General features: G+C 49.4%; 9 protein-coding genes and 1 non-coding gene across 10 annotated transcripts; 6 read left to right on the forward strand and 4 right to left on the reverse strand.

Moving 5' to 3' along the window:
• Positions 1-9: 9 nt before the first annotated feature.
• AtWU_05006 (heterokaryon incompatibility protein-domain-containing protein) lies at positions 10-2,541 on the reverse strand (the record flags this gene model as incomplete). Its single annotated transcript, XM_035500116.1, has 1 exon — positions 10-2,541. One exon carries the CDS (start codon positions 2,539-2,541, stop codon positions 10-12), a length of 2,532 nt encoding a protein of 843 aa, XP_035356009.1.
• A 1,125-nt stretch (positions 2,542-3,666) lies between these two features.
• AtWU_05007 (glycoside hydrolase) lies at positions 3,667-8,337 on the reverse strand (the record flags this gene model as incomplete). Its single annotated transcript, XM_035500117.1, has 3 exons — positions 3,667-4,901; positions 4,963-5,261; positions 5,345-8,337. The coding sequence occupies 3 exons, from the start codon at positions 8,335-8,337 to the stop codon at positions 3,667-3,669; spliced, it is 4,527 nt and encodes a 1,508-aa protein (XP_035356010.1).
• Positions 8,338-9,258: 921 nt separating this feature from the next.
• On the forward strand, positions 9,259-10,573 carry AtWU_05008 (uncharacterized protein; the record flags this gene model as incomplete). Its single annotated transcript, XM_035500118.1, has 3 exons — positions 9,259-9,598; positions 9,659-10,285; positions 10,359-10,573. 3 exons carry the CDS (start codon positions 9,259-9,261, stop codon positions 10,571-10,573), a joined length of 1,182 nt encoding a protein of 393 aa, XP_035356011.1.
• Positions 10,574-11,373: 800 nt separating this feature from the next.
• Positions 11,374-13,044, forward strand: AtWU_05009 (uncharacterized protein; the record flags this gene model as incomplete). The annotated part of the gene is made up of 1 exon (XM_035500119.1): positions 11,374-13,044. The coding sequence occupies one exon, from the start codon at positions 11,374-11,376 to the stop codon at positions 13,042-13,044; it is 1,671 nt and encodes a 556-aa protein (XP_035356012.1).
• A 944-nt stretch (positions 13,045-13,988) lies between these two features.
• Positions 13,989-15,701, reverse strand: AtWU_05010 (tannase and feruloyl esterase; the record flags this gene model as incomplete). Its single annotated transcript, XM_035500120.1, has 1 exon — positions 13,989-15,701. One exon carries the CDS (start codon positions 15,699-15,701, stop codon positions 13,989-13,991), a length of 1,713 nt encoding a protein of 570 aa, XP_035356013.1.
• Positions 15,702-17,153: 1,452 nt separating this feature from the next.
• On the forward strand, positions 17,154-18,902 carry AtWU_05011 (putative tannase; the record flags this gene model as incomplete). The annotated part of the gene is made up of 1 exon (XM_035500121.1): positions 17,154-18,902. The coding sequence occupies one exon, from the start codon at positions 17,154-17,156 to the stop codon at positions 18,900-18,902; it is 1,749 nt and encodes a 582-aa protein (XP_035356014.1).
• A 377-nt stretch (positions 18,903-19,279) lies between these two features.
• AtWU_r31 lies at positions 19,280-19,395 on the forward strand. Its single transcript, XR_004775212.1, has one exon. It is a non-coding gene; the product is annotated as a 5S ribosomal RNA (ribosomal RNA).
• A 384-nt stretch (positions 19,396-19,779) lies between these two features.
• On the reverse strand, positions 19,780-20,763 carry AtWU_05012 (NAD(P)-dependent oxidoreductase; the record flags this gene model as incomplete). The annotated part of the gene is made up of 2 exons (XM_035500122.1): positions 19,780-20,658; positions 20,719-20,763. 2 exons carry the CDS (start codon positions 20,761-20,763, stop codon positions 19,780-19,782), a joined length of 924 nt encoding a protein of 307 aa, XP_035356015.1.
• A 1,608-nt stretch (positions 20,764-22,371) lies between these two features.
• Positions 22,372-22,821, forward strand: AtWU_05013 (zinc-binding dehydrogenase family protein; the record flags this gene model as incomplete). The annotated part of the gene is made up of 1 exon (XM_035500123.1): positions 22,372-22,821. One exon carries the CDS (start codon positions 22,372-22,374, stop codon positions 22,819-22,821), a length of 450 nt encoding a protein of 149 aa, XP_035356016.1.
• A 1,078-nt stretch (positions 22,822-23,899) lies between these two features.
• On the forward strand, positions 23,900-24,412 carry AtWU_05014 (amidase family protein; the record flags this gene model as incomplete). Its single annotated transcript, XM_035500124.1, has 1 exon — positions 23,900-24,412. One exon carries the CDS (start codon positions 23,900-23,902, stop codon positions 24,410-24,412), a length of 513 nt encoding a protein of 170 aa, XP_035356017.1.
• Between the last annotated feature and the right edge of the window lie 336 nt (positions 24,413-24,748).

Here is a 24,748-nt window from a genome sequence, read left to right on the forward strand (position 1 = left end):
ACGGATTTGTCACATGATGTCAACTATCTGCTCGTCATATAACTCCAGTCTTAAAGATCTGAAGCCCGCATGCACTGCTATATTACTAGCACTTCTCGATTCTAGTTCGGGAGGTAGGTTGAGATTCCATAGACGACATCTAGCTCGGGCATTATATTCGAAATCTCGTATGTCCCAGTGACAGGATGAATCCAGTGATGTCCTCAGGTCTGCTTTGAAGTTATTTATATCCATATCCAGAATCTTGTAGAAATTTTCGTACAGATCAATCCACTTCTGAGGTAGTCCATTACCAGGAAATGATTCCCAGCTGGCGCCAATTATAGTTTGACTATATTCAAACAAAGTCAATAGCTGTTCCGTCGTTTCTGCCCATCCTATAATCTTAGGAAGAGCCGTCATCATCCTTCCCAGCATTGGAGTCCATTGTGGTCCTTGAGCCGCTTGTTCTGGACTCAAAGGTCGTAAAAACGACCAGATGAATCGACTGAGATCCCATGAATATGTCCAAGGCAACTTCACACCGCAATACAATGTAGTCTGGATGTCATCGAACTTGTCCACTAGTATCTCAAATTCTCCCTGTCTCCCGGGAATTTCCAAGAAATTGACTTGTCGAAGAAACTGCCATGTTGCATGTTGATCACGGAACATCCAGCCAAACTCTCTGTTTGAATCTTCCCATTTATCCCACAATCGTTTCTCAAGCTTCGGCAACGGGCTTTGCAGCCGTAGAGAAAAGTTAAAGACTCTGTCTCTGATGCTGGCGAAGGGAATGGGAATTTCGTCATCGCCGCCTAAGGGAACAGATTGTTGGGTAGTTTGTTCCATGAGCAGATGGAATTCTCGAATCAAACTATTCTCTTCTGGAGACAGTTCTGAGACGATATACCGCTCATTCGGCCTTTCACTGGCCCAAGGCAGCAGCCATCTATTGGTAGGAGGTTGTCTGAGCGAAAGGGCGCAGGTCGATACGAAATGATAGGAGCCTGTGACAGAATCTTCTCTGAGAATGACAGGGTTGTTGTATCCACCGAGAAGGAACAAGCTATCTTGCCCTTGCTTATATCCTCGATCGGGGAAGGAAACCGATAGAGTTGCTCTTTCATCAAGCGCCATTCTGATCTTTACACGAGTTGGACCACGCTTGATACTGCCCCTTAACTCGCATATTTTGATAGCAGAAGTGCGCAGGATAGGCGTAGCTGCGCTCAGGTGGCTCTCACAGTCGAAGGCAAGGTAGGATCGGAAAATTACGCGACCTGAGCCCGAGACTTTATTGTGCTTTCGGTTGAGTCTTTGGTTGTTTGTTGGAATGGATGTAGCGGTCGTGGATAATGCTTGCGACCAGTCTGGGACCCAGGAGGGGACGTCGAATGTCTTTACTGTTAGGCCAGCTAATTCGAGAACATCCATGGTGTTGCAAATCTTGATAAGGTATGCAGATAGACCAGTGTATACACTTTCAACGGAAACGGTGTAGTCGGGTCTAAGTTCACTCTGGGATATCAAGCTAAGCACGGCAAATACCTTGTCCCGCGGATCGGAATATTCGTAAGAGGATGCTCGGGCTAATATGGGTAAAAGATCACGATCACTAAGCCCGTACCAGTGTTCCTTCCGGAAAAGCCAGTCGGGTATAGGAACGTCTTCATGAGCCAACGCAAAAGGCGCTCTAGGCCATGGAGCTGAATGTGCACCGCACAGTAAATCAAGATTCCGAGCTAGTAACGCTTCGACAAGGAACCATAATCTGGTGAACAATGGTCTTTCTAGAAGAATTTTCAAAGCTCTCCGAGTATCTTTGTTTATATGCTCATGGCCAGTGCTCACTTCGGAGCCTGTTATAGCGATGTTGTTGAGAAATTCCAAAGCTTCTCGACTGTCGGATGTTTCTTCACCCAAGTAGGCAAGGACTTTAGACGCCTTTTGGCAGATCTTTCGTTTCAAGGAGGTTTGTTGACTTTTTTCTTTGAGGTTAGCATGATCGATGCATAATGAGTCCACCCATAAGAGTCGATCAAATTCCTGGTTTTGAATAAAGCGAAGCGCCTGTTGGCAATTGTATGATACATGAACAATGTCCCAGTACTTGCCTACGAAGACAACGTGGGGATTGTCGGAGTCTTCGTTTTCGTTGGCTGGGGCATATGATAAGACTTCAAATGATTCAGCTGGACAATTGTGGATGTTTACCACTTCCAGGTCAACATGAAGCATACTATCGAAAGGGCCAGCATTCAACCTTACAAGTCGTATGTGATCTTTGGAGGGCAGTGTCGGGAATGCAATCTCTTGATAGTCTGTCCGAGGTTCGCTGTCGCCATGTTCTGTGCTTTCCTCTGATATATTTAGGCTATTTGAATCGGGACATGATGGCCACAGAGAAATATGAGATAGGTCGTTCAGTGGCAGTGGTGAATCTGTGAGTCTTGTTTCCTGCTCGATGATAGCAATGGCGAAGCACTGATTGCAACACGGAATACCACTTGCCACACTGACATCTGGCCGTTTGCAGCTTGAACTGTGCCAGCGGCTCATTGTGTGTTGATTTGATGGAGGAGACTGGCAAAGTGAAAGACTGAGGGTGATGGTCTGGAAGAAGAACGTTTTGGTCGGGAGGAGAAAGGACAAATGACAAATGGGCGACTTAGAAAATATGGGTGAATCGCTGCTTTCTATATTTGGTGACCGTGAATCACGGAAACTTGGGATTCTAGGTACCTGGGTCGGACTGAAAAGCAATAAGACCAAGCTTGATGCTTGAAGCTGAAGACGATAGTTATCTGATCCAGTCGAAAACTTTGGGCCTCATTTATAGGTGAAGGCGCGTGCTACTTCACCTGGCATTCAAGGGATTTCGCCGATCTCTCGAAGGTAAGACCCGGATTATCACCATATTCCAGGCATTTATCTCATATAATACTCGCGGAATTATTCATTCAGGGAGTCCCACACTATTACTTGCCGTCCCCTGATGTTAGGTGAAAAACATCGATTCAAATACGTCAAACTATCTCACACAACCTCAAAACTAATCAAGGAACCTTGTCCCCACTAAGTCATTAGAGTTATAAACATTTTTTAGGTAGTCTACTTCCAAGCAACATTTGGAGAGAGATAAACAGAGATCATAACGATTCATGCAACATACAAATATTATATCCCCGCTGGCGTGAGGGCCTCACAACACATTCATGTGCTCAGCACCAAAAGTGAGAATCTACTGATTAACCATAGAGACAATATAGCTTTATATGATATGCCATCCGGTCTGCAATGCTGTGGAAACTTTCTGATTCTATATTTGTTCGAGATATTGAACAGCTCTTAACATTTAAAGCAGTCGACGTTCATAAGGACTTATGGAAAGTTGAACAACTCGCTGGACTGCACATCCAGCCCGCCCATATCGCTCAAAGACCAGATTGATGCATTTTGTTAGTATGCTAGCAATATTCTATCACTACTTGAAGAGGTGATCTTCTATGGCTGCTTCTAGGAGGCTCAAACTTCCTTGCAAAAGTGTCTTTTATACCATGAGGACGTGAAAATCTCTACTTATCACCAGAAGGGCAATAAACTACGTAATTCTTGGAATGGAGTAATTTCAGCCCACCTCTTTTGATTAGAGAGTATAATGTTACATTATCATCACTCATCACCCTAAAAATCCACCGCACAACTCCACTCCGCAGTACAATTAGCCAACAAGTACGAATACACATCCTCACCATTACCCGTCCTAGTCTCCTCGCACGTAACCAACGGCGATGAACTATCCGTGGACTTGACACAACGGGCAGTATTTCCTCCATCGGCATCAGCACACTCCCACACCCCCGAGGTGCTCGATGTCTCAGTGCAGGAGTAGCCTCCGGAGACACCACAAACGGACCAGTCCGAAAAGGTGAAATCAGCGACCAACTTCGTAGTCAGGGCCTTCCCTGTATTGGAATTGGTCGCTTCATACGCAAGGTCCTCGCAGAAGTCCCCGTCGGTGGTATCTGCTGATGAAGCGATAACTTTATTGCCGTCGGTGACCGTAATACAATTGGAGTTGACACAGGACTTCTCCACTGTCTTGGTGCGCCAGATGGCAAAGGCCTGAGAGGTTTCCGTGGCGGTTGCCGAGGCTGTAGAGACGGTTGTGCGGGAGCCAGAACAGTAGCTCACATGGTCGATGATGCCCGTGGTAGCACAAGCGACGATATCGCCGTCCGCTTGAGTGAAGGTGTAAGGGTATGGGTCTATGGTGCGATCGACGCCCACCGTGGTGCGAGAGCCAGTGCAGTAGCTCACATCGTCAATGATGCCCGTGGAGGCGCAGCCGACGATCCAGCCATCGGCCTGGGTGAAGGTGTAAGGATATGCATCGGTGGTCGTCTTGGTCGGCAACGCTGTGTATCCGCATGGGTTGGTCCCGACAGTGAGGGTTGGGTAACTTCCGCTACCTCCGCTGCAGGAGCAGACGGTGTCATCCGATCCACTGTCAGGATCCTGGGCCTCTACACAAAGAGGGCTGCTGGAAGTGATACTTGCTTCGGCAGCGGTGCCGGTTTCCGTGGCGGTGATGGCCGCCACCTCACTACCGTAGAGGGATCGGAAGACGGATCCCAGGTATTGATCGATCGATGACTGCAATGCAGAATTGGTGGACGCGGCGGTGGGAACGAACTCGTAGTAGATGGTAGTGCCTGCTCCGCCCATGGTTACGTCCGCCGTTTCAGTGCTAGTGCTGGTGCTGCTCGTGCTGCTGGACTCGTCGCTGTCGTCTCCACTGTCATTGCTGCTCCCGCTGCTGCCACTGCTCCCGCCACCACCGCTATCATCTTCTCCCCCAAAGCTCCCATCCAGATCGAGATCAGGAGGGCAAGCTGCACAGGCGCAGAATATGACACCTTTAATCGTCCGATTAGGGTTGGTGCTCAAAATGTACGGGACATCGATGGGAATGCTTACAGTGATGACCGGTGTGCTCTCCAGAAGAGGTAGGGGTCGGTCCAGCAGGGGATCCTGTGCTCATTCGAGTAGTACGAGTGTTCAGGACCGGATCAGTAGTGCTGGTGTCGGTGGGGTAAGGGTGTGGCGTAACAATAGTCGTTGAAGGAGACAATGTTGTGCCCCCTGTCACGCTGGTTGTGCCCCCAAATACTCCAGTCCATGCGGGACTGGTGTAGGTGGCATTCCCAAAGGACCAACTGACACCTGCAATAGTACTTGTCGTACCCCCATAGACGTTTGTCACGCCGCCCACCGTTCTATTAGGTACGAAGTCAGCTTTCATTATATATATGGTGTAATGGGAAAAGATGTTTTCCCGAATGGAACGTTGGCTACTCACGGGGTATACACCACAGGAAAAGGAGTGGGAAGGATAGAGCTGGTCTGATAGACCCTGGTTTGGCCTGGCGTGATGGCCTGGTTCCAGACATTGACATAATTGGTGGTAACGGGAGCGATAGAAAGTCGCGTGGGAATGGCCGAATTCTGCATGGATTTGTAGGTCACGACATTTCCGTTGGCCAGAGTTGTGGTCTTGGTGGCCGTGGAGGCCCATGTGATGTGCGTGTCCCACTCGCTGAAGGTAATGGTGGTTGTAGTTTCCAGCGGCTTAGGCGGCATGATCATGAGGCAAGGCGGCACGCAGGTTACGACTGGAGAGGGCTCCATCCAGACAGTTGGGTCGATGGTGACAGTCGTAGTGCTCGTGGTGGTGGTTAAAGGACTGGTGCCATCATCATCATCGTCTGAGTCTTCTAGAGGATTGGTCTCCAGGTCAATGGCCCACTCGGCCGTGCCACCGAAGTTGAACTGCTCGTAGTATGCCATCCGGCTCGCGCGCGTAGTGGAATTCATGTAGCCTACCCATTGGGTCTCGTTATAAACCAGAATATCAGTGTCGTACGTGGAGTAAGTCTGGGTCGTCGTATCCGAGGCTAGAATCTCCTCCATCTCGGCCTCAGCGATGTATCCGGCTGTGTCAGTGCAGGGTCCTGCGGCGCCCGCAGTATCATATGTACACCACGACTCATAGCAACCCGCGGTGGTCATATGAAAGGAACGGCCGTAGCTGGAGACACCGACGCGAATGTCTTTCGTCGCTACCCCAGCTTTGGTGATCATCGCCAATGCCCACATTGTTTCCGTCATATTCACATGCGAGAACAAACAGTCTCCGTCGCTGCAACCCCATTGCGAATACTCGTTGCCCAGATCCCAGATACCATGAAGATCGTAAGTCATGTAATTGATATAGTCAACGACTTCGGCCATCTCAGCGATTGGGAAGGCTTTCAGATACCAGTACGATGACGGAGCAGTTACCGAAATGATTGTATCATTCGCCACGAGTGCACGCAGGGCTTTCAGAAATTCCAGATAGTTCTCGCCTTCATCTGAACCACCTGCCGGAATCCCGGAGATATCAGGCTCCCCAGGGTACTCCCAATCGAAGTCGACTCCATCAAGTCCTTTCTCAGTAATGAAATTGGCCACATTCGTCGCGAATGTCTCACGATTTGCCGCAGCGGTTCCCTCACGGAATATCATATACGTGCTGCTGCTCGTCGAAAAGTCCCATCCACCAAAGGACAAGATTCGCTTAGTTCCAACCAGTTTCAGAAAAAGATTAAAATCGGATTCCATCCCATCTACATTGATAGAGAAGTCGGATGCAATGTTTCCAAAGCCGAAATTGACATGCGTATACTTTGTAGTATTCACGTCAGAGGCCTCCCATCTGAGACACGTACGGTTGACACTGCTGGCTTCCAGATAACCAATCACATCATACCCCGACGGCTCCTCGGCGTAGTTGGTAATGTTCGTTCCACAGTTGTAGATGCAACCATTTGAGCCAGCGGCTGCGGTACCTGGGGCCCCTGTGGAAGCTCGCGTGTCATTGCAGTACAATGGGGTAGTACCACACTGACCCCAGACATCACAACATGCATTTAGAGGACACGGGTTTAACTGAGCCCAGTAAAAGGAAGTGGGTGCATCAGTGAAGTTGGTTCCCGGCACCTGGGGCCCACAAACAGCGTTGGTTATAGCTGCCGGGTAGGGGGCATTGCCTGTGGAAAGACAAATGTTGGTCCCCGCCTGCAAGTCATCACAGCCGTACCAGCCCCATGTATCGTTATTGTAGGAGTCGATCTCCGCGACCGTGAGGCTGTAAGTTTGCGCCAGCGCCGAACAAGTGTCACCGGACTGGACTGTGTAGGTATAACAGGTGCCGTTGCTATAAGCGGATGGGGAGAAATCTGGCAAACCCCCGGAGGAGCAGCACACATATTGTCCAACTTCTAGTGTCGAGCACAGATCTGAGGCAGTATTATATTGGTAGAACTCAGCAGCAGTGATACCACATTCTGAGACGAGTGTAGCACATGAATCACCTGACACCACCTGGATATATGAACAGCTGCTGTCACGGTGAGCCAGATGAGTGTGGGTGTGTGAATGAGTGTGGCCGTGGAAGTGGCCGTGCTGAGAACGACGGCGAGTCAACGAGTGGGATGAGGTACTTGTATTTGACGTAATAGTAGTGAATGCACCAGTACTGTTGCGAAGCCCTGTTTGGCTAGTCCACAGGGTTGTTGTTCCAGAACTGTGGCTGTCATAGTCCGATATACAGTCGGCCTTGCTCCAGGATTGGATGTATTGTTGTACAGTAGTGATGTCTCCGTTCGTTGAAACTGCCACACCCAAAGTATTATTGGCGTTTGAACCGCAGTATTGCAAGATTGCCCGGTCGTAAGTGAAATTTTGTGACAGAGAGATCATCTCATTGAGTATGTAATCAACGTTGGGAGTCAGCTGCAAACTACCACCGAGGTAAACCCCGACGCTTACTCGATTAGAGTAGCCGAATAATTCTCCCTTGTGAGGGTTGGCAATCAGGTAGCTGTGCATATCTCGCAGTAGAGCGAGAAGCTGCGAGCTTCCCGGTGGGGAGCTGGCTTTCCAAATGCCAACCTCATACGTAACAGGAGAGCTGGAGCCGCTGTCGGATAAATTGGTGCTGGATGGGGCCCAGGAAGCAAGGTCTCCGGGGGTTGTGCAAGTGTAGATGGTTGAATGATGTTGAGGATCAGTCACTGTGTTGTAGATGTTGAAATCGAGAAGCATGCTTTCATTGCACTGCGCAAGTCTTTCCAAATTAGGGTAAACGAACCAATCGGCTGGGTCTGTGCTGGAGCATGGAGCAGGGCATGGCTTCGGCTTCTGCACTCGAGCTCGTGCCTGGATTTCACGCTCCGTGCTTGCCAGCGCTAGGTGAACCAGAAGGCTGCTCGCCAACAGTCCACCCGCGAGCTGCGAAATCAGGCGCATATCAGGAATTGCCGCTGCTTATAACTCAACAGTCGTTAAGAATGCCAGTAGTATCCAAAAAAAACATAAGGAATGACTAAAAATGCGAGGCTGCAAAGAAGATATCTAAGGAGAGACACAGAGTAAAAGAAGGAATGAACGGTGATGCTAAGGAGACTCCGGCAGAGAAACTGATCTTTGGTGCTTCACAAGTGTTGAGAAATATAGCCATCTTAAATCATTCGAGGTATACCACTCATTCTCAGCCATCACTGTCACACAATGATTTATAATAGGCTGCAATATTTTGTATAGTATCATTCTCTCCCCTTCGTTTGGATGTAATTACACCCGAAATGAAATTATTGCCGGGACCCCACTGGTCAATGCAGGCAGTCGTGACCGTCCACAGGATCCGGCCCGAAACTAGTGAGATCCGTCTCAACCCTAACACAGATCTGGGGAAGCTCAGATACAACCAGACCACAATTTACCCCTACCAGTAAGATTTGGTGGGACCGGGCAATTTCCGACTTGCCATTGCTATTTCTCAAGCCCCAACCACCGGATAGCTGCGGCCTAACCGAAGCAGAATGTTGTATGAGGGATTTACTTGTCTCTGGCACGCGATACTGGCTAGTTTTTGTTAGTTTGACCACGCCCACTGAGAGTCATTTCCCAATAACAACTCAGACCATGAGGGGAGCTCAACTTGCATCGCTATTGAATCCACTGTCTAGTCCGATGTGAAGTTGTTATTGCTAACTCTGGTGGATGGGCTAATTATTTACGCGGTGTGCTCAGAAAGGGGCTGTGGACGAGAGAAGCGTTTCACCGAAATCGTCATACTATAATGGCGTCGGGAATATAAATCTAGTTCTGATTTTCCTGTAGAAAGAGAACATTGTGAGTGACTATACTTTCAATGATTTGAGCACCGCAATGTTGCGATCTCTTGTTGCCTTGGGGTTCACTATCGGCCTGCTGGCCATGCCAGGAGCTGCCGTTACGGTAGACAATGCCTTCAATATCTATACTGGTACTGGTACTGGTAGCTGCGCCAGTCGATTGTCAAAGCTCGAGGACTTTTGGATGGATACCAATACCTTAGCTTCCGGCCTTGCAACTGCGTTCAACACCGCCGATGATAAGGACGCGACCATAGATCGTGTGGTCGCCCAAAAGCTTTTCACGGCATGGCTGGGAATCAAATTCGATAATTCCGGCGACACCCCAGCAATTAAAGATGAGTCTAGTCAAACCTCCATGTCGGCTTTTGAGCGTAAGTAGCCTCTTTGCCGCTTTCAAGAGATATACCTTTAATACGTACGAAATCAAACAGAAAATTCCGATGTGCTAAACAAATTCGTGGCCAGTGGAGAGTATTCGTCGTACAAGTCTCCGCCTAGGCTATTCTGTGACAACTTTGGAGACTGGTTTGACTGGACAGATCAAGCCTTTGACGCTTCAGGAAATCCCGTGGAATTGAACGGAGTCGCTCTGACTATCGAAGAGATGTATGAGCAAGTAAGGCAACAGGCGGGATATGATTCTCACCGCCCATACTGGATTTCCGACATGGGGGTCTATGTCTTCCCAAAGCCAACATCGAACGGCGACTTGTGCGGGGCGAGTGCAAACGGCAACCCCCTTCAGGGGGTGAGCATTCCTGGCTACCCGGAGGGATACTACCAGGCTACCGTCAACGGAGAGACTGAAATCATCGAATACAAAGCCATGGAGGACATTGTGCTGCTATGTCCCGACTCGTTTGATAGTCAAATCCCGTGGGAGTATGACATTCTCGCCAGCCTGCCAGAAGTCGAGGCAGAAGAAGGGGAGTATCTGTATGATGCGATGCCCCGGAGCAGCACCTTATTCCACGAACTTTGGCACCTGGTGACTTTCTGGCTGGGGTTGGACAAGAAGATCGATCAACCAATAACCGGTCGGCTTACCGATCACTCTTGTAAGCTCCTCCCAGTGGCTGCTTATTGACCAAGTCCTTGCGCTGACCCGACACTGTAATTCTCAATTGCCAGATTATACGGAACAATGTCTTGCACTTGCGGCCGGTTGGTACACAAATATATATGCTGACCAAAACGTCGAAAATTATGTTTTTTTGGCAATGAGCTGGTGGTACTGGGTTGAAGAAAATGTGGCATTTTACGACGGCGAACCTCATGCCTGGGATTGGGTGCCCGAAGAGGGGGAAGATGACGATGATGGTGATGATGATGATGAGGAAGATTAGGGGACCACTGATAGATGCTATATAGCCGTCGTCAGCGACCGGTGGGCCCCGGTAGCCAGCTTCGGAGAGTGCATACGGACAAATGGCGGCTTCTTAGCTATAGTGATCAGAGACATTCTTCCGATTCCCGACTTGCTTGATCGAAGCATGTATCTCGCCCTCTCGTAGCCAGATATAACTTCTTCTCTGCGACCTTGTAAACCTCCGCAACCGGTCCGGATCACCTGTTCGCATCGATATTTGATGGAACCTGTGTAATAGTGCCTTGTCTATGCGGTCAACGGAGTGGGGTTTTCACCGTCTCCTACACGTGTTCCGGTCATAGTACCCCTGTAACCTTGGCGCAGGATCTGTATCTTGCGTGTAGTGTGGCATGATGCATGCACGCTACAGTGAGTCATTTTCAAGATAGTCGATGATTCCTGCGGTGTCACACTCAGAAATCAGTTTTTGGCCAAGAATCGCTGTCATGGATAAATCTAAAACCGGGCTTTTGAACCTACGAACGGATGCAGTATCCAAAGTCAGGCTCGCCCCACTCACCAATACCCCAAGGGTTCTAGTAAGCCTCAAGGACTCAATAGTGGATGGGTCCATCCGCCCGTACCCGTAGAGCGTTCGGAGATAAAGCTTTCCAGGCAGACCCACGGGAATTTCTTTCGGCCGCAACTTCCCGAAAACACTCTACGAAGTACTAGGAGTATTTTTTATTTACGCACTAGATTGTCCAACCAATCTTGTTTCATTTCACCTTCTGAGTCCCTTTGGAACCCCCCCATCACCATCAACAACAAGCCACTATGAACAAACTTCCACCGGAACTTATTGATGCCATCGGAAGTCATTTCGATTACTCGGACTGGTGCGCCCTCCGACTCACATGCAAGATTTTCTATCAACTCTCTTCTTCCCACTTTGCGAGTCGTTACTTCCGGCGTGTCAGTGTCATTTTAACTCAGGAGGCTCTTACGGCGCTTGAAGCCTTCACCCTGCAAGAACCATTTAGAAATGTGGTGGAAGAACTGAGTCTCATACCTCAAGTATTTGGGGACTACGAGGTAGACCTTAGTGCTTTTGAAATAATCCTACGCTTCTGTGCGCCCGGGAGTGAGAACTGGTCAACCGAGGAAGTTCAAAGGCAGTATATGATTTACCAGGCTGCTCAGACTGATCACCTAGCATTTGCAGAGTCGGAGTGTTTAGTAGAGAGTCTTACTCGATGCCTGAATCGATTGAGAAATGTTTCTACTATAGGGTTGCGACCCTACCCTCCCTCATGGCCAGGCAAAGAGAAGAGTCGATTTATCTGCCTGGGCATGCGCGCTTTGCGAAAACGGCTGCCTTTTGACCCTTGTGCACGGCTCCTGATGCCCAGTGCGTGCCGCTTTGCCGATCGGCCTTTGAGCACGTGGGGTCTAGTGTGGAATATGTGGAACGACATAAGGCATCCGGTTTGGACGAAGGGGCTCACCAGTCTCCTCAAAGCCATGTGCGCCGCTTCTCCCCCTTTGGAAGTCCAAAGGCTATATACCTGCTTGGTTGAAGATGAATTATCGGTTCCCCCTGACTGCTTCACTCTATCTGAGCCTCTCTATCAAAGCCTTGGATGTGTTCTTCGTAAGCTACAGAACCTGGATATTTGCCTCAGACGCTCAAATCCGAATGATACTACTGAATTTCTTTCTTCTCTCGTTATCCGGGCTGCTCCAAATCTCCACGTTCTCCGACTCACCTTATGGGATCAGTTCCATGATTTAAGCCCGGATCATTTCGACAACTTGGCCCAACAAGTTAATTTCACCCGCCTTACAGAACTTCATCTCCATTGGATCGAACTCACTCAGCCTAGCTTCCAGCTATTCCTAAGCACAGCCGCTCCAACCCTGCAGGTCCTGACCCTGGTTGCAGTCAGCTTGAATGACCCCATTCCAGTAGCTATGGGACCTTCACGAAGGTTCCGTGCGGCCATATCCACTGTTTGGCGTCGCTTCATGAATACCTTGCGTGACACCATTCCATCTATCCGCTACTTCAAGATGCGGGCACTTGCATATCGCCAGAATAGGTTTGAAATGATAGATCCATCAGAAAGGGAGCTCATGACTATGGGTCACTGTCTCAGAGGCCAGCACTCCAAAACCCACTTCTACGAGATCAACACGAAAATGAGCTTTGTCGAGTGGATCGATCGTATGGAACTGTGCGGGCGTCCCTTACGCCGCCCTCTACCAAAACATCGCGGTAAGTTGATAACAAGTGTAACCTCGCGACTCATGTCCATCACTAACTTCCACAACTTACACGATAGAGCTTCCCAACGGCAAAATTACATCTCCGGCCCCAGAGGGGAGATTTCAGTGGGCACGTTGACTTGTATGGATAACCTCTACAGCTTGCGTGGGCGAGATGACTGGGAAGCATCTCTCAAGATACAATGGGGGAAATTTTCTACCCACAACCGCATGGGCTGATTCTAAACCATCGTTCTTATAGCGGAATACATTCGCTTGGACAATCCTCGGAATCAACACTAGTAGGATAGTATAGATATTATGCCGTGTCAGCCGAAAATAGAATCCCCTCATATCATATTCCTACAGTATAAGTAAAGACATGGTCAATGTTCACATCGCCCGCCAGCTATTCTGCTTCTTCTTTCACCCCCTCCTGAACAGGCCCATCTGCTATCAAAGTATAGTCTCTAATGAGCCAGCTCAAGAGTGCACTGCATCCTGCCAAAGCACAACAAACGGCCCGCACAATGCGTAGACTATCCGAATACGCCATCTTCAAATCTTCTTTAGCCTCAGATTCCGGCCATCTTTCGCAGGGTCTCGACCAAAGAAGCAACACCCTTACTGTATTCATCTGCATGAGACACATGAGTTGGATACTTTATGAGATTAGAGTACATGCAGTTCTGGAAGATGACACCCCGATTGCGATACCGATGGCCTGCCCCAGAGTTCGGAAAAAGCTGCACATAGCCACTACCATGGCCAAATGGCGCGGCTCAGCAGATGCCTGGATCACATATATCAGGGTAGGAAAAAGGAACCTTAGTCCGAGGCTAGGAACAAGCATCAGACAAAACCATCCAGCCACGCTTGCATGGGTGTCGATGATGCAAAGAAGGCCAGAGCCCAAACAGGCAAGAAAGGATCATAGAATCACGGCTCATCAGTAGCGGCCCCAGGGGGTGATTAGTAGCCCTATTATGGCTGGCTGGCTAATGAAAATTAGGTACAGAGTCTGCAGGTCTATTCAATCCTAGGAAGGGAGCTTTTTCTTCAAACTTTAATGGAGAGAGCTATAACATTTGAGGAGTTGTGCAACAGCACCAGAATTCCTATAATCACAATCACCAAAACAAAAGTCAAAAGAGAATTCCCATCTCCATCATCAATCACATCACTCAATACAGAGGCTCCTTGTACGAGTCAAACCGGTAGTGCCAGGTATCAATAGATGCCTGATCGTAGACACAATCAAACTTGGTGGCGTTATCAGACCATAACGGCCGCAAGGGCCACGCGCAGAGCTGTGCCCCACTACCAGCATCACTACCCGAGGTGTACGTCGCATTAAGCCGCTCAGGTACAACTCCCTGTTCCACCCATTCAATTAGAGATCCAAGCGTGGTCTGCGGCCAAGGGCCATCCTGGTAAAAATTAACAGCACAGTGCGCACCCCCGGGAACCAAGAATAGCCGGTACCATTCATTTAATCTGGCTGTGCTTTCGTTGAAGGAAAGGTCTGGGTATAGAATTGACCTGACGGATTCATGGTAATGAACCGATGAAGCGGGTGGAATACTGGGGTCCGATTCTCCGTGGTAATGTATAATCTTGACCCCGGCATCACGGGTAGCAGTCAGGTCTGGCCATGTGGTCTGCAGCGTGTCTTCATACATTTGCCATCCGGCGTACATGTAATCGCGCAGTGTGTCATAGGTGAAGTTAGACCAATCAAGGTTGGATGTTTCCTGGAGTTCGATGAAGCGGGCAATCCACTCGGTGCCGCCGTTGACACTGGTTGAGGCAGTCCAACTGTTGGTCGTTTCGTCGTAAACGGTAGTAGCATCATCCAGAGATGTTCCGTACTGGAAGGATAGATATGCACGAAGACCATTCGAATCATGAAGGCCTTTGAAGATGGCCTCTACGGCAGAAACTCCTTCTGCAGTAATCGTACCATTTTGAGCCGGCTCATACCCGGTAAGGGCACTAGTAGCATTGCAAGAATAAGGTATGCCGATCAAACTTGAGAGGTTGAAGTTCAACTTGCACAGATCAGTGCGAGATACCACGCCATCAGCCCGACCGTCGAGGGCGTCACAGGCATCAATGGTATCATACATAATCTGCTCCAGCTCGCAGGGAGGAGGATAATACCCCATAGTTTTTTCAACAACCGGTGGAAACATGTGTTTGATTTGTTGTTGCGAGAAGCGAATAGCAGGGGCTCCGGTGACAGCACCATCCCATTCATCAGCAAAGCGCTGGAGCTGACTCCAGCCCTCACGGCCTCCTTCCGAGCAACCTTGATAATAGGAGTATAACTTCTCCGCTGCAGTCATGTTGAAGAATGACCGGGTGAAGGCCTTGCCGATGACAGACATCTCATGATGCGCCTGATAGCCAAACATGTAGACAGCAGGCCAATTGGCTGTCCCGTTGCCGAGGGGGAACACATCATCAAGCTCGTTATCGAAACCGCCAAAGCCACCATCTGTAATACCGGCTGCGGCGTTGTAAATGATACCCCCGGGAAGGGAATTAGTGCCTGAATTGATTGCAAAGGCACCACCGCCTGTAGAAAGCCACCGGTTGGCGAACTTGTCAGGCGCAGGAAGCCAAAATTCAAGCTGTACTGTGTCTCCCGCGCCTTGGTGAGAGTAGCTGAAGGCCACGGAACAATAATCAATGACTCCGGAGGGGAAGTCTGTACCGGCCACAGACGCGTTCTTGGTGACTGACACAGAGATTGAGGAGGTGTTAAAAATGACGCCTGAAAGTATACCATTCTTTGGAATGGCAGCTTTGGCGTAGGCGGCAGTGCAAACATCATCCAAGGTGGCGGCCAATGCTGTTGTAGCCGCACCCAGAAGCAAAGCGACTCTCCGCATTCTGGTGACCAGATCGACGGCGGTATTCAGATATACTAGAAGAACCAACTGTAGGAAGTAAATGTGATATGGTATTAGCTCTCTGAAAGCAGGATGCTATGTCCAATCATACTTGCATCGCGGGAGGCCTCATTGGGAACTGTTACATATTCATCGGCAGTCGGATGGAAAACAGATAACCGCTCCTTGTGCTCCAGGCGCTACTAATCAATTATACGGCATCACACCGATGAACGCGTCACCATGTGCTAGCCAAGAGATGACAAGGTACTCAAAGATTCTCAGAGGGGTGGAGTATACGAAACCAAATAGCTCATGTTGCCTAGTAGGGCACTGGACCGTACTCTATATCACGGGAAAGGGCGTAGTGCCTCATCAATGGTACCTATCAGTCTGCGCCAGGGTCTGAATGGAAATGAAGCTTGGATTTGTCTATCAGCAGGGCTTACGTGCGTAGCGGAGAAATGCGGGCCTGTAATTACGGATGTCCTCCATGATTTTGAGCACCGATGCCCGACAGAGACTATCTATATTCACTATACGTTAATATATCGGCGGAGGGAAAATATCATGGCACGGGGTTGGATGCCTCTCTCCGACCTAGGAGTACCTCAGTTGTTTCAAAACAATTCTGCCAGGTTATTCATGATTCGAAGTGTGCCACACTGAAGACTAGGTATTCAGCAGAGTATGGTGAAACAGAAACAAATCGTCGGGGAGGGGGTGTTGAAGATATAATCGGATTATGAGAATTCTTCCTATGTGTGTGGTCATAATCAAATACCTGATCTCCCAGCTGAGAAAGCGGCCTCTAATTCGTGTGGCCAGATGTCAATCTTCACATCAACCCAGGGTCCAGCTAGATGATTCGGGATATTGTCGGCCAAAGCCGAGGCAAAAGTGGAGCAAGCCCGCAACATCGGAAGTTGATATCATCACCGACCTCCGGCCAGATCTTCCCCGATTGCGCGTGCACGCGGAATTTTTCATGATTCCAACCCTGTCGATCGATACAGAGCAAGGCTGCCTCGGATGATTCGGCCAGTCACCAGCGAGAATCCTTGCCCGTTTGAGACACCTTCTGAGAGGGAGGGACGCGTCTCCTGGCTCTTGCACCAGTTCAATGTAGTCTTCCCGCCGAGACATTTTAGGCTATGTCATGTATTCGTTGGCCATACAAACAATGTATCATTGGCTTCCATGACTGACGAGAGTCTCTAGCCAAGACACACTATAGTAAGGCGAGCATTACATGTCCATGGTCCTGCAATTACCTTTCAGAAGTATTCTGTCAAATAATGAAGCCCGCTGTACAAGAGACACGGGATTCAATGTGGCGCTCAGTGAGAAGCAGGGTGATGTATAAGAAGCGGATCCTGTTCTCTTCGATCCTCGAGATAATACCTCCTTCATCACTCATCGTTTTCTATTCATATGATTTGTCTGTTCTCAATGAGATCTCCCCTGGGCATCCTATCCGCAGCTTCTGTGGCAGCCCTCGTGGCGGCCACTAGCTTAGACTCCGTCTGCACCGTGGACTATGTGCAGGCACGTTTGCCCGCAGATGATCTTATTCCGGGCGTATCAATGAATCCTGAGTCTGTTGTCGTCAACTCAGTTTACAACGCTTCCGTCAGCGGATCCTACGACTACCCGGATGCCTCTTTTGACTATTGCAATGTCACTTTCTCCTACACCCATGCCGGGCTCAATGACACTGTCAATGTCTGGTACTGGCTACCCGCTCCGGACAGCTTCCAGTATCGCTACCTATCGACGGGCGGAAGCGGTTATGCGATTAATACATTGAGCACGGAACTCCCCTCAGGCATCATCTATGGTGCAGTCTCGGGAGCAACGGACGGTGGTTTTGGAGGATTCACCAGTGCGCTAGATGATATCTTCCCTTTGGAGAATGGAACAAGTAACTATGAGGCATTGTACATGTTCGGTTACGAAGCGATTCACGAATTGAGTATCCTGGGCAAGGATTTTGCTGGCCTTTTCTTCAATGCGAGCAATACCAAAATTTACAGCTACTATCAGTCTTGCTCTGAGGGTGGTCGCGACGGATGGAGTCAGGTCCAACGATTTGGTGACCAGTTTGATGGAGTGATTACTGGTGCCCCTGCCATCCGGTTTGCCTTCCAGCAGTTGGTGCATCTGTTCTCCGCCTTGGTCGAGAAGACCCTTGATTACTACCCCCCTCCATGTGAGCTCGAAGTGATTGTGAATGAAACTATATCCTACTGCGACCCTCTCGATGGCCGGACTGACGGAGTCGTCGCCCGATCGGACCTTTGTCGTCTGAACTTCAACATGTCCTCCATCGTGGGCAAGCCATACTACTGCGCCGCAAGCTCCGGGGGCGGCTCTGGCCCTGCTAAGCGTGGAATGTCCACAACTCCTGCGCAGAATGGAACCATCACGAAAGCTGGGGTGGAGGTAGCCCAGGCAATCATTGACGGGCTGAAGGATTCCCAGGGTCGGCAAGTCTACCTGTCTTATCAAATGGGAGCCTCAGTCGAAGATGCCACTACTGTCTATGACTCAGAAACTGCCTCGTGGGATTTGAGTATCAGCCAGATCGGCGCCGAGTTCGTCACACGCTTCCTGTGGTTGCAGGATACATCCGATCTAGCCAGCTTGGACAACGTTACCTATGATACTTTGAAGGGGTGGATGTACGAAGGTTGGCAACGCTACAAGGACTCCTTGCACACGACCTGGCCTGACCTGACCTTATTCCGCGAGAATGGGGGCAAGATCATCCACTACCACGGTGAGGCTGATAACAGCGTTCCTCCAGCATCATCCGTTCACTACTACGAGTCGGTTCGTAGTGTGATGTATCCATATCTGTCATACAATGAGAGCATCGACAGCATGCATGACTGGTATCGCTTGTATCTCGTTCCTGGTGCGGCACACTGTTCTCCCAATGACTTGCAACCTAATGGTCCCTTCCCAACTACTAATCTCGCGACATTGATTGACTGGGTGGAAAACGGGGTGGAGCCAGTGACTCTAAATGCTACTGTTCTTTCTGGGGATTACGAGGGTGAGGAGCAAGAACTCTGCAGTTGGCCTCTGCGACCCCTCTGGGTGAACAGCGCCACAGAGATGGAGTGTGTCTATGATCAGGCTTCGATCGATGCGTGGAAGTGGACTTTTGATGCATTCCCCATTACTGTGTGGTAGGCGGCTGCCCCACTGGAAGTTGGGCAAATGCGGGTACTACTAGTAGATAACGTGGATGAAGTGTGTGGGAAGTACTCCGTCCGTATACTACAGACCGAGGGTGTTATTATATAACGCAGAGAACCCGTGTGATAGCACCAATTATGTTGATCTTTCTTAGTTAAACCCACACCGGTTACTACTTTGTCTGATTTTATTTTCATTTTACGTAGTGTACAATAGGGTCCCCGTCCATACTATGTCATAGAGAGTCGTTATGCAGATACTTGTGAATTTTCTTGCAGGGATTCTTCCATGGACAACTCCCGTTGCTATTCTACAGCTTGATCAAGTAAATCTTTTCTATATGAATTGTCGCACAGAGAGAATAAGTACATACGACCACAGGGTGTGGAAAACAGGGCTTCCCGTCCGCTCAGCCGTACTTAAGCCACACGCCGGGAGGTTAGTAGTTGGGTGGGTGACCACCAGCGAATCCCTTCTGTTGTATGTTTTTCTTTTTTTTTTTTTTTTTCTGTTCAATTCTATATTCAGATTACTTAAATAGGTAAACGAAATTGGGCTAACTAAGTAAGTGTTAAGAAGCAACCAACCCATAAGTCCTCAAGAAAACATCAACAAATTTGCAAATTCGCTCTTGTGTCACTTCCCTCTATCGCCATGGAAAAGGTCATTCTCCCTATCTCTACAAAAACTTCCGCTACTTCTAGATTGAAATCGTGACTTGCTCATCTCAACTAGCTTGTCGGACCACATTGATCCTTAAATTAGAGGACAGGAAGGATCAAACGTATATATATTATTTATCTATATCTCAAGATGATGGCTGATAGGTAGATAGGAAGTGTGCCTGACTACAGCGTGTCTCAGCATCAACCTACTGCTCATTTTCAAACTTCATCCCCGCCTCCTGGCGCACAGCGCCATACATACCCGCCACATCACCCCTCTCACCCATATGCTCCTTCACCTTCGCCATGTAGTCATCCGCCAACTCCACCCCCTTCATCCTGGCTCCCACCTTACCCGCCAAATCCATCGCATGACGAGCATCCTTCCTAGCCAAATCAACGGCAAACAACGGCTCCTTGCGCTCATGGTAATCACCCGACCTCATTCTAGCAGAGTAAGCAACGTAGGGACCGGGGAACACGGCCTCAAAGAACTGATGCAAGGCATCCGTGCCGAGACCACACTTATCCGCAACCACCAATCCCTCCGCAATACTCTCAACCATACCCAACACAAACGTGTTACCAAGAATCTTCAACTGCGACGCCTTAGCAGGAGGCTGATCACTGAAGTCCACAACCGCCTTGGCAATAACCCCCGTCGTGTAGGGCTTGACCTTCTCGACGGCGGCGCGGGGACCCGCCAGCACGGGGATGACCTGGCCGGCGGCTGCCATGGGCGGGGCACCGAAGACGGGACTGGCGACGAAGTGGGCACCCTTCGCTTGGAGCTTTTCGGAGATGGAGGTGGTGGTGTCAGGGTGGACGGTGGAGCAGTCGACGAAGAGCTTGTCGGTGAGGGGGGAGCCGCTGGCGATGCTGGCATCGATGATGGATTGGATGGCGGCGTCGTCACCGACACAGGTGAAGATGATGTCGGACTTGGTGACGGCTTCGGAGATAGTGTTGGCGATGGTGGTGTTGGGGGTTGCGGCTTGGAATTCTTGGGCGCGGGTGATGTTGCGGTTGTAGATGATTAGAGGGGTGGTGAGGGAGCCTTTGGCGGCGAGGTTTTTGGCCATGCCCTATTATGAAAGTTAGAAGCTGTGAGTGTTGGTGAGTTATTGGGGATGGGGGATGCGTACGCGGCCCATGTTACCGAGGCCCAGCCAGGCGAGTTGAGGTGCCATTGTGTGTGATGTGAGAAGGTAATGGGAATAGAAGGGAAGTGGTCAAGGTAGAGACGTTGATGTTGGTGGTCTCAAGTGGAGGATGGAAGAAGTGTTGGCTTGAAAGATGGATGCGAGAATGTCATGTCTGCCTGTGTTTATATACCTTTTGTCCTGGGTGTTCTGGTCATGGAATTGAGCAGAGCCAAGCTGATGAACAAACGGGGCAGTTCTACAAAATCATCCTAAACGGGTTTAGATTCCGCCCACGCTTGTTCCGAGCGGAGGCTAAGCTGGATTTGGACGGTGTTTTTTGCACGCAGCATCTTCCAGAAGGTGGCCTTGATGATTAATTCAGCTTAATAATGTAGCTGTCGTCCTTGATGATTGTCTTTGGATGTTTATTTGTGTTGTGTTGAATGAATTCGCAGATGATGTGGGGTATATGTGATCTACTACCGTAATGCGCAGTTGGTGTTTGGGTCTGTCGGTCATTGTTCGTTGTCAAATGTATTATTTCCATATTGTTGTGTTATACTCAGGCTGTACATTGGTATTATCCCACTACAGTTGATACTCATTGTCTGACGGCATGAAGTATGTGTGATGGATGCCACCGACGCAGGGACAACCGTGCTACGTACAGCAGACCCTGATCTGCCGGCTAACTTTGATTGGACTAGTCTGATCGAACAGGGCTTAGTGTCCGCTAAGAGAAATTTAAGGTTAGTGCGACGGATGGAGACTAAGCCATAAGCGGAAGGATGGTCCGCACCCCGTCTTGCCCCATCGCCTGCTCTGAGAATTAGCACGTACCGACCAGGATAGCTACCGGGCGAAGTGCATATGGGGAAGCTTGGAGCATTTTGATCGACTGCCTAGAATTACTGCCACTTGTACTGGGTGGTCCAGTTATAAACAAGGGACATTGCTAAGCGGTGGATCCGGTACTTAACTTCAGTTGGAGAAAAGAGTGGCATCAACTGTGTGGCTACTCTAGTATCAGCTCCGGTTTACAACCACTTGTTAGATCTTATCGCTCGAGGATTACATGGGGTGTAGCCTTGGCTTTGGTAGGGCTTTGTCGGTATCTCTAGGCAGTGTGTTTGGTGCCAGATTGGCTTCAGTCTGTAGGCTTATGGATCAGAGATCTCAGAGACTAAAACAGTAGGGGACGTAGTCCCCCATGTTCGGACAGCAATGAGCCTTGACTCGAAAGCTTATCCTCCGCGCTAATGCAATTCTGACCTGATCTGAGAATCCAAAGTTACATCTCTGTCTTCTAGGCAGGGACTTGCGGCATTTTTGGTCAAGTTGGAAGAACAAAAGAGGGGAAATGAGACATTTAGCAGGGGTTGGAGCTTGACTAAAATGGCTGCCTCTGAATGAGCGCTTGGTTATGGACATGTGATCCCCGCTTCCTCCTAGTTTGACAGGGGTTTTATATTAGACTTAAGTCTATGTCATGCTGGATACCTGCCAGTCATCAATAGTATCGAAAAGTCTTAGAGAAGGCCATCCTTCTTTCTCCCTTCTGAAGAACATATCTCAGAAACCATTCTCCTTTTTTGTCTTTCACTGTAACCCAAACAAAGCTCAACCCCAGTTCAATCTTCCCAGAGCAGAAACATGAAATACATCTCAAACTGGCATCCTATCCACGGGGTCCCCATCGTGGATGGAAAGTTCCAAAATCCCACTACTGGTGTCATTGAAGAGACAACCGACAAGAACTTTGTGATTTGCGGGCCTCCATTCATCAAAACTACGTGGATAAATCTTAAACCTGGCAACGGATTTCGCATTATATGCACCGACTTTCCACACCCGATCGAAGATGTTTTCGTTGCTATTGCGGGCCATGTGAAAGACAAGGCGTACGAAATCGAAAATATCAGCGCGACCAAGTATGAAATGACGGTGGTCTGTTCAAGCGATCTGACTCAGGAGATGATGCACGAGGTGGTGATGCGGATGAAAGGGGAATTGTGGAAGGATGTGTACGTTCCGCCGGAGGACATTGCGGCTTTCGAGGCATTTGTGGAGGAGGAGCGAAAGAAGGAGAATCCTCGGTTCTGATTCATTGTCTGGTGAGACAAGACTCAAGCTAGTAGCAGTAGGTTGTGCAGTAGCTCGTTCCACTATGCTTGACTTGGCCTATGAGATGGTCCTTTTGGGACATGGGTTGACAGCTGACGTTAAACATAACCGGTTGAAAGACACTACAATAGCAGCGATTTACCATTAAGCTTCATCCAACAGCCACTGGATATAAAACTTAACCCCTTGTAGAAAAAGAGCAATTCGACGGTCTACGCATAACTGGTCGGGGTACAGAATCCTAGCGAACTCAACATCCGCACTAAAATCTCACTCCGCTTGTCTCCAGCCTTACAGGCTCTAAGCATGCTCCCAAGCATTTCTTTCTCTTATTCCCTGAGACATGGCCTCCGATTAAACTCACCGGCACCGATAATATGCGAGAATATCACTATCACCATCTGATTCACCGAGAACACCTATGAATGTGTGCACTGAGTGTGGCACCCCATACTCTGGACACAACGAGAAGCACGCACATGTCGACTGTCGTGATGGCAACGATGTTGCCTCCACTTCTTCGTCCGTTTCTGATGTTTAGCATGGTGCCTTCTATTTTAGGTTCTTGGAATGAATGACCAGCTCCGATGACCTTTGGCGAGGAAACAAATGTGAAAGACCCATCGCTAGTAATTGTCACCTGGTCGAGGAAGATGCCGACACAGAGAGTAAGCCGGAGGTAGTGTTCATCACTTTGATTTGCAGCTTGAGTGATTTCAGTCGCGAGCAGAGGCCAATAGGTCGTTGAGATCTAGAATCACGAAATGTTATGGATCTATAAGGTTGTTGTGTCAAGCTCGGATAGCTTTCCGGATCCACCCATCAGCACCGTGGGGCATATGATGTAATATCCCCTCTCAAACATGATATAAGAACCGTCATCCATTTCATGATTCCATTCCTCCCATTATTTTCTTCTTTCAATCTATATAATCAAGACATCCCCACTGAAATCACATCGCACATCGTGAACACTCATCTTCACCCTACCGTCAACAACCTCATCTTCCTACCTCCACCACAAACACTCACCCAACCACCACCTCAATCAACTAAAATGTCCACAATCCACTTCCCCCACCGCTTCCTTCCCGGCACGACCGAAAACTTCGTATCCAACGAGATCTACGTCCCCAAGTTAACCGCCTCCCGGGTATGGCCGAACCTGATTACTCCCTCTCGTTGGACATCCTACTACAGCAACGTGGACCAAGTAACACCGCCCCCGACCAGCGACGGAACGTTCCAAAACCCCGGCGACAAGTTCAGTTTCGCGACGTTCGGATTCCCGCCGCTCCAAGCAGAGATCTGCGAATGCGTGGCGCCCACGGCAACCTCGCCGGGTCGGTTAGCCTGGCGGGCATGGCAGGAAGGAGACGAGGAGACGGCGCTGGAGGTGTATCATGCGTGGATTGTGGAGGATATGGAGTGGGGAGTGGTGAGGATCCTAACGCAGGAGGTGCAGGCGGGAAAGCCGGCTGCTGGGTTGGCGGAGAAGAAGCCGAATCCGATGCTTTTGGGACATCAGGAGTGGGTGGATGGGCTGGGGAGGTTTAGTTTGGAGAATTAATTCAAGGAAAGGGGTTTCGGGTGTTGTTATCCCTGTACATAGTGTAGAGGTTCAATGGGGATGGCTTCGTGGTTCTTTTGCATTCTTTGGTTGTTGTCGCAGCCATGGTTGGATCATGAATGAAGGGTCGAGGGAGGGTTCAAAGAGACCCTGGCATGTCCATATCTATCCGTTGCAGATGGTTTGTATATGGGTGTAGAGCCTCATTGGTGGAATGTGGTTGCATGCCGATCGCCAGGCAGCTGCGCAGGCAGAAGTGCTGCCAAGCTGCCAGCCGGGGAAGTATAAAACCATTGACTATATGGTCTGGGCTTGAGACAACACACACCAGTCTCT

Source organism: Aspergillus tubingensis (assembly GCF_013340325.1).
Source record: "Aspergillus tubingensis WU-2223L DNA, scaffold_7, whole genome shotgun sequence".
Taxonomy (NCBI): domain Eukaryota; kingdom Fungi; phylum Ascomycota; class Eurotiomycetes; order Eurotiales; family Aspergillaceae; genus Aspergillus; species Aspergillus tubingensis.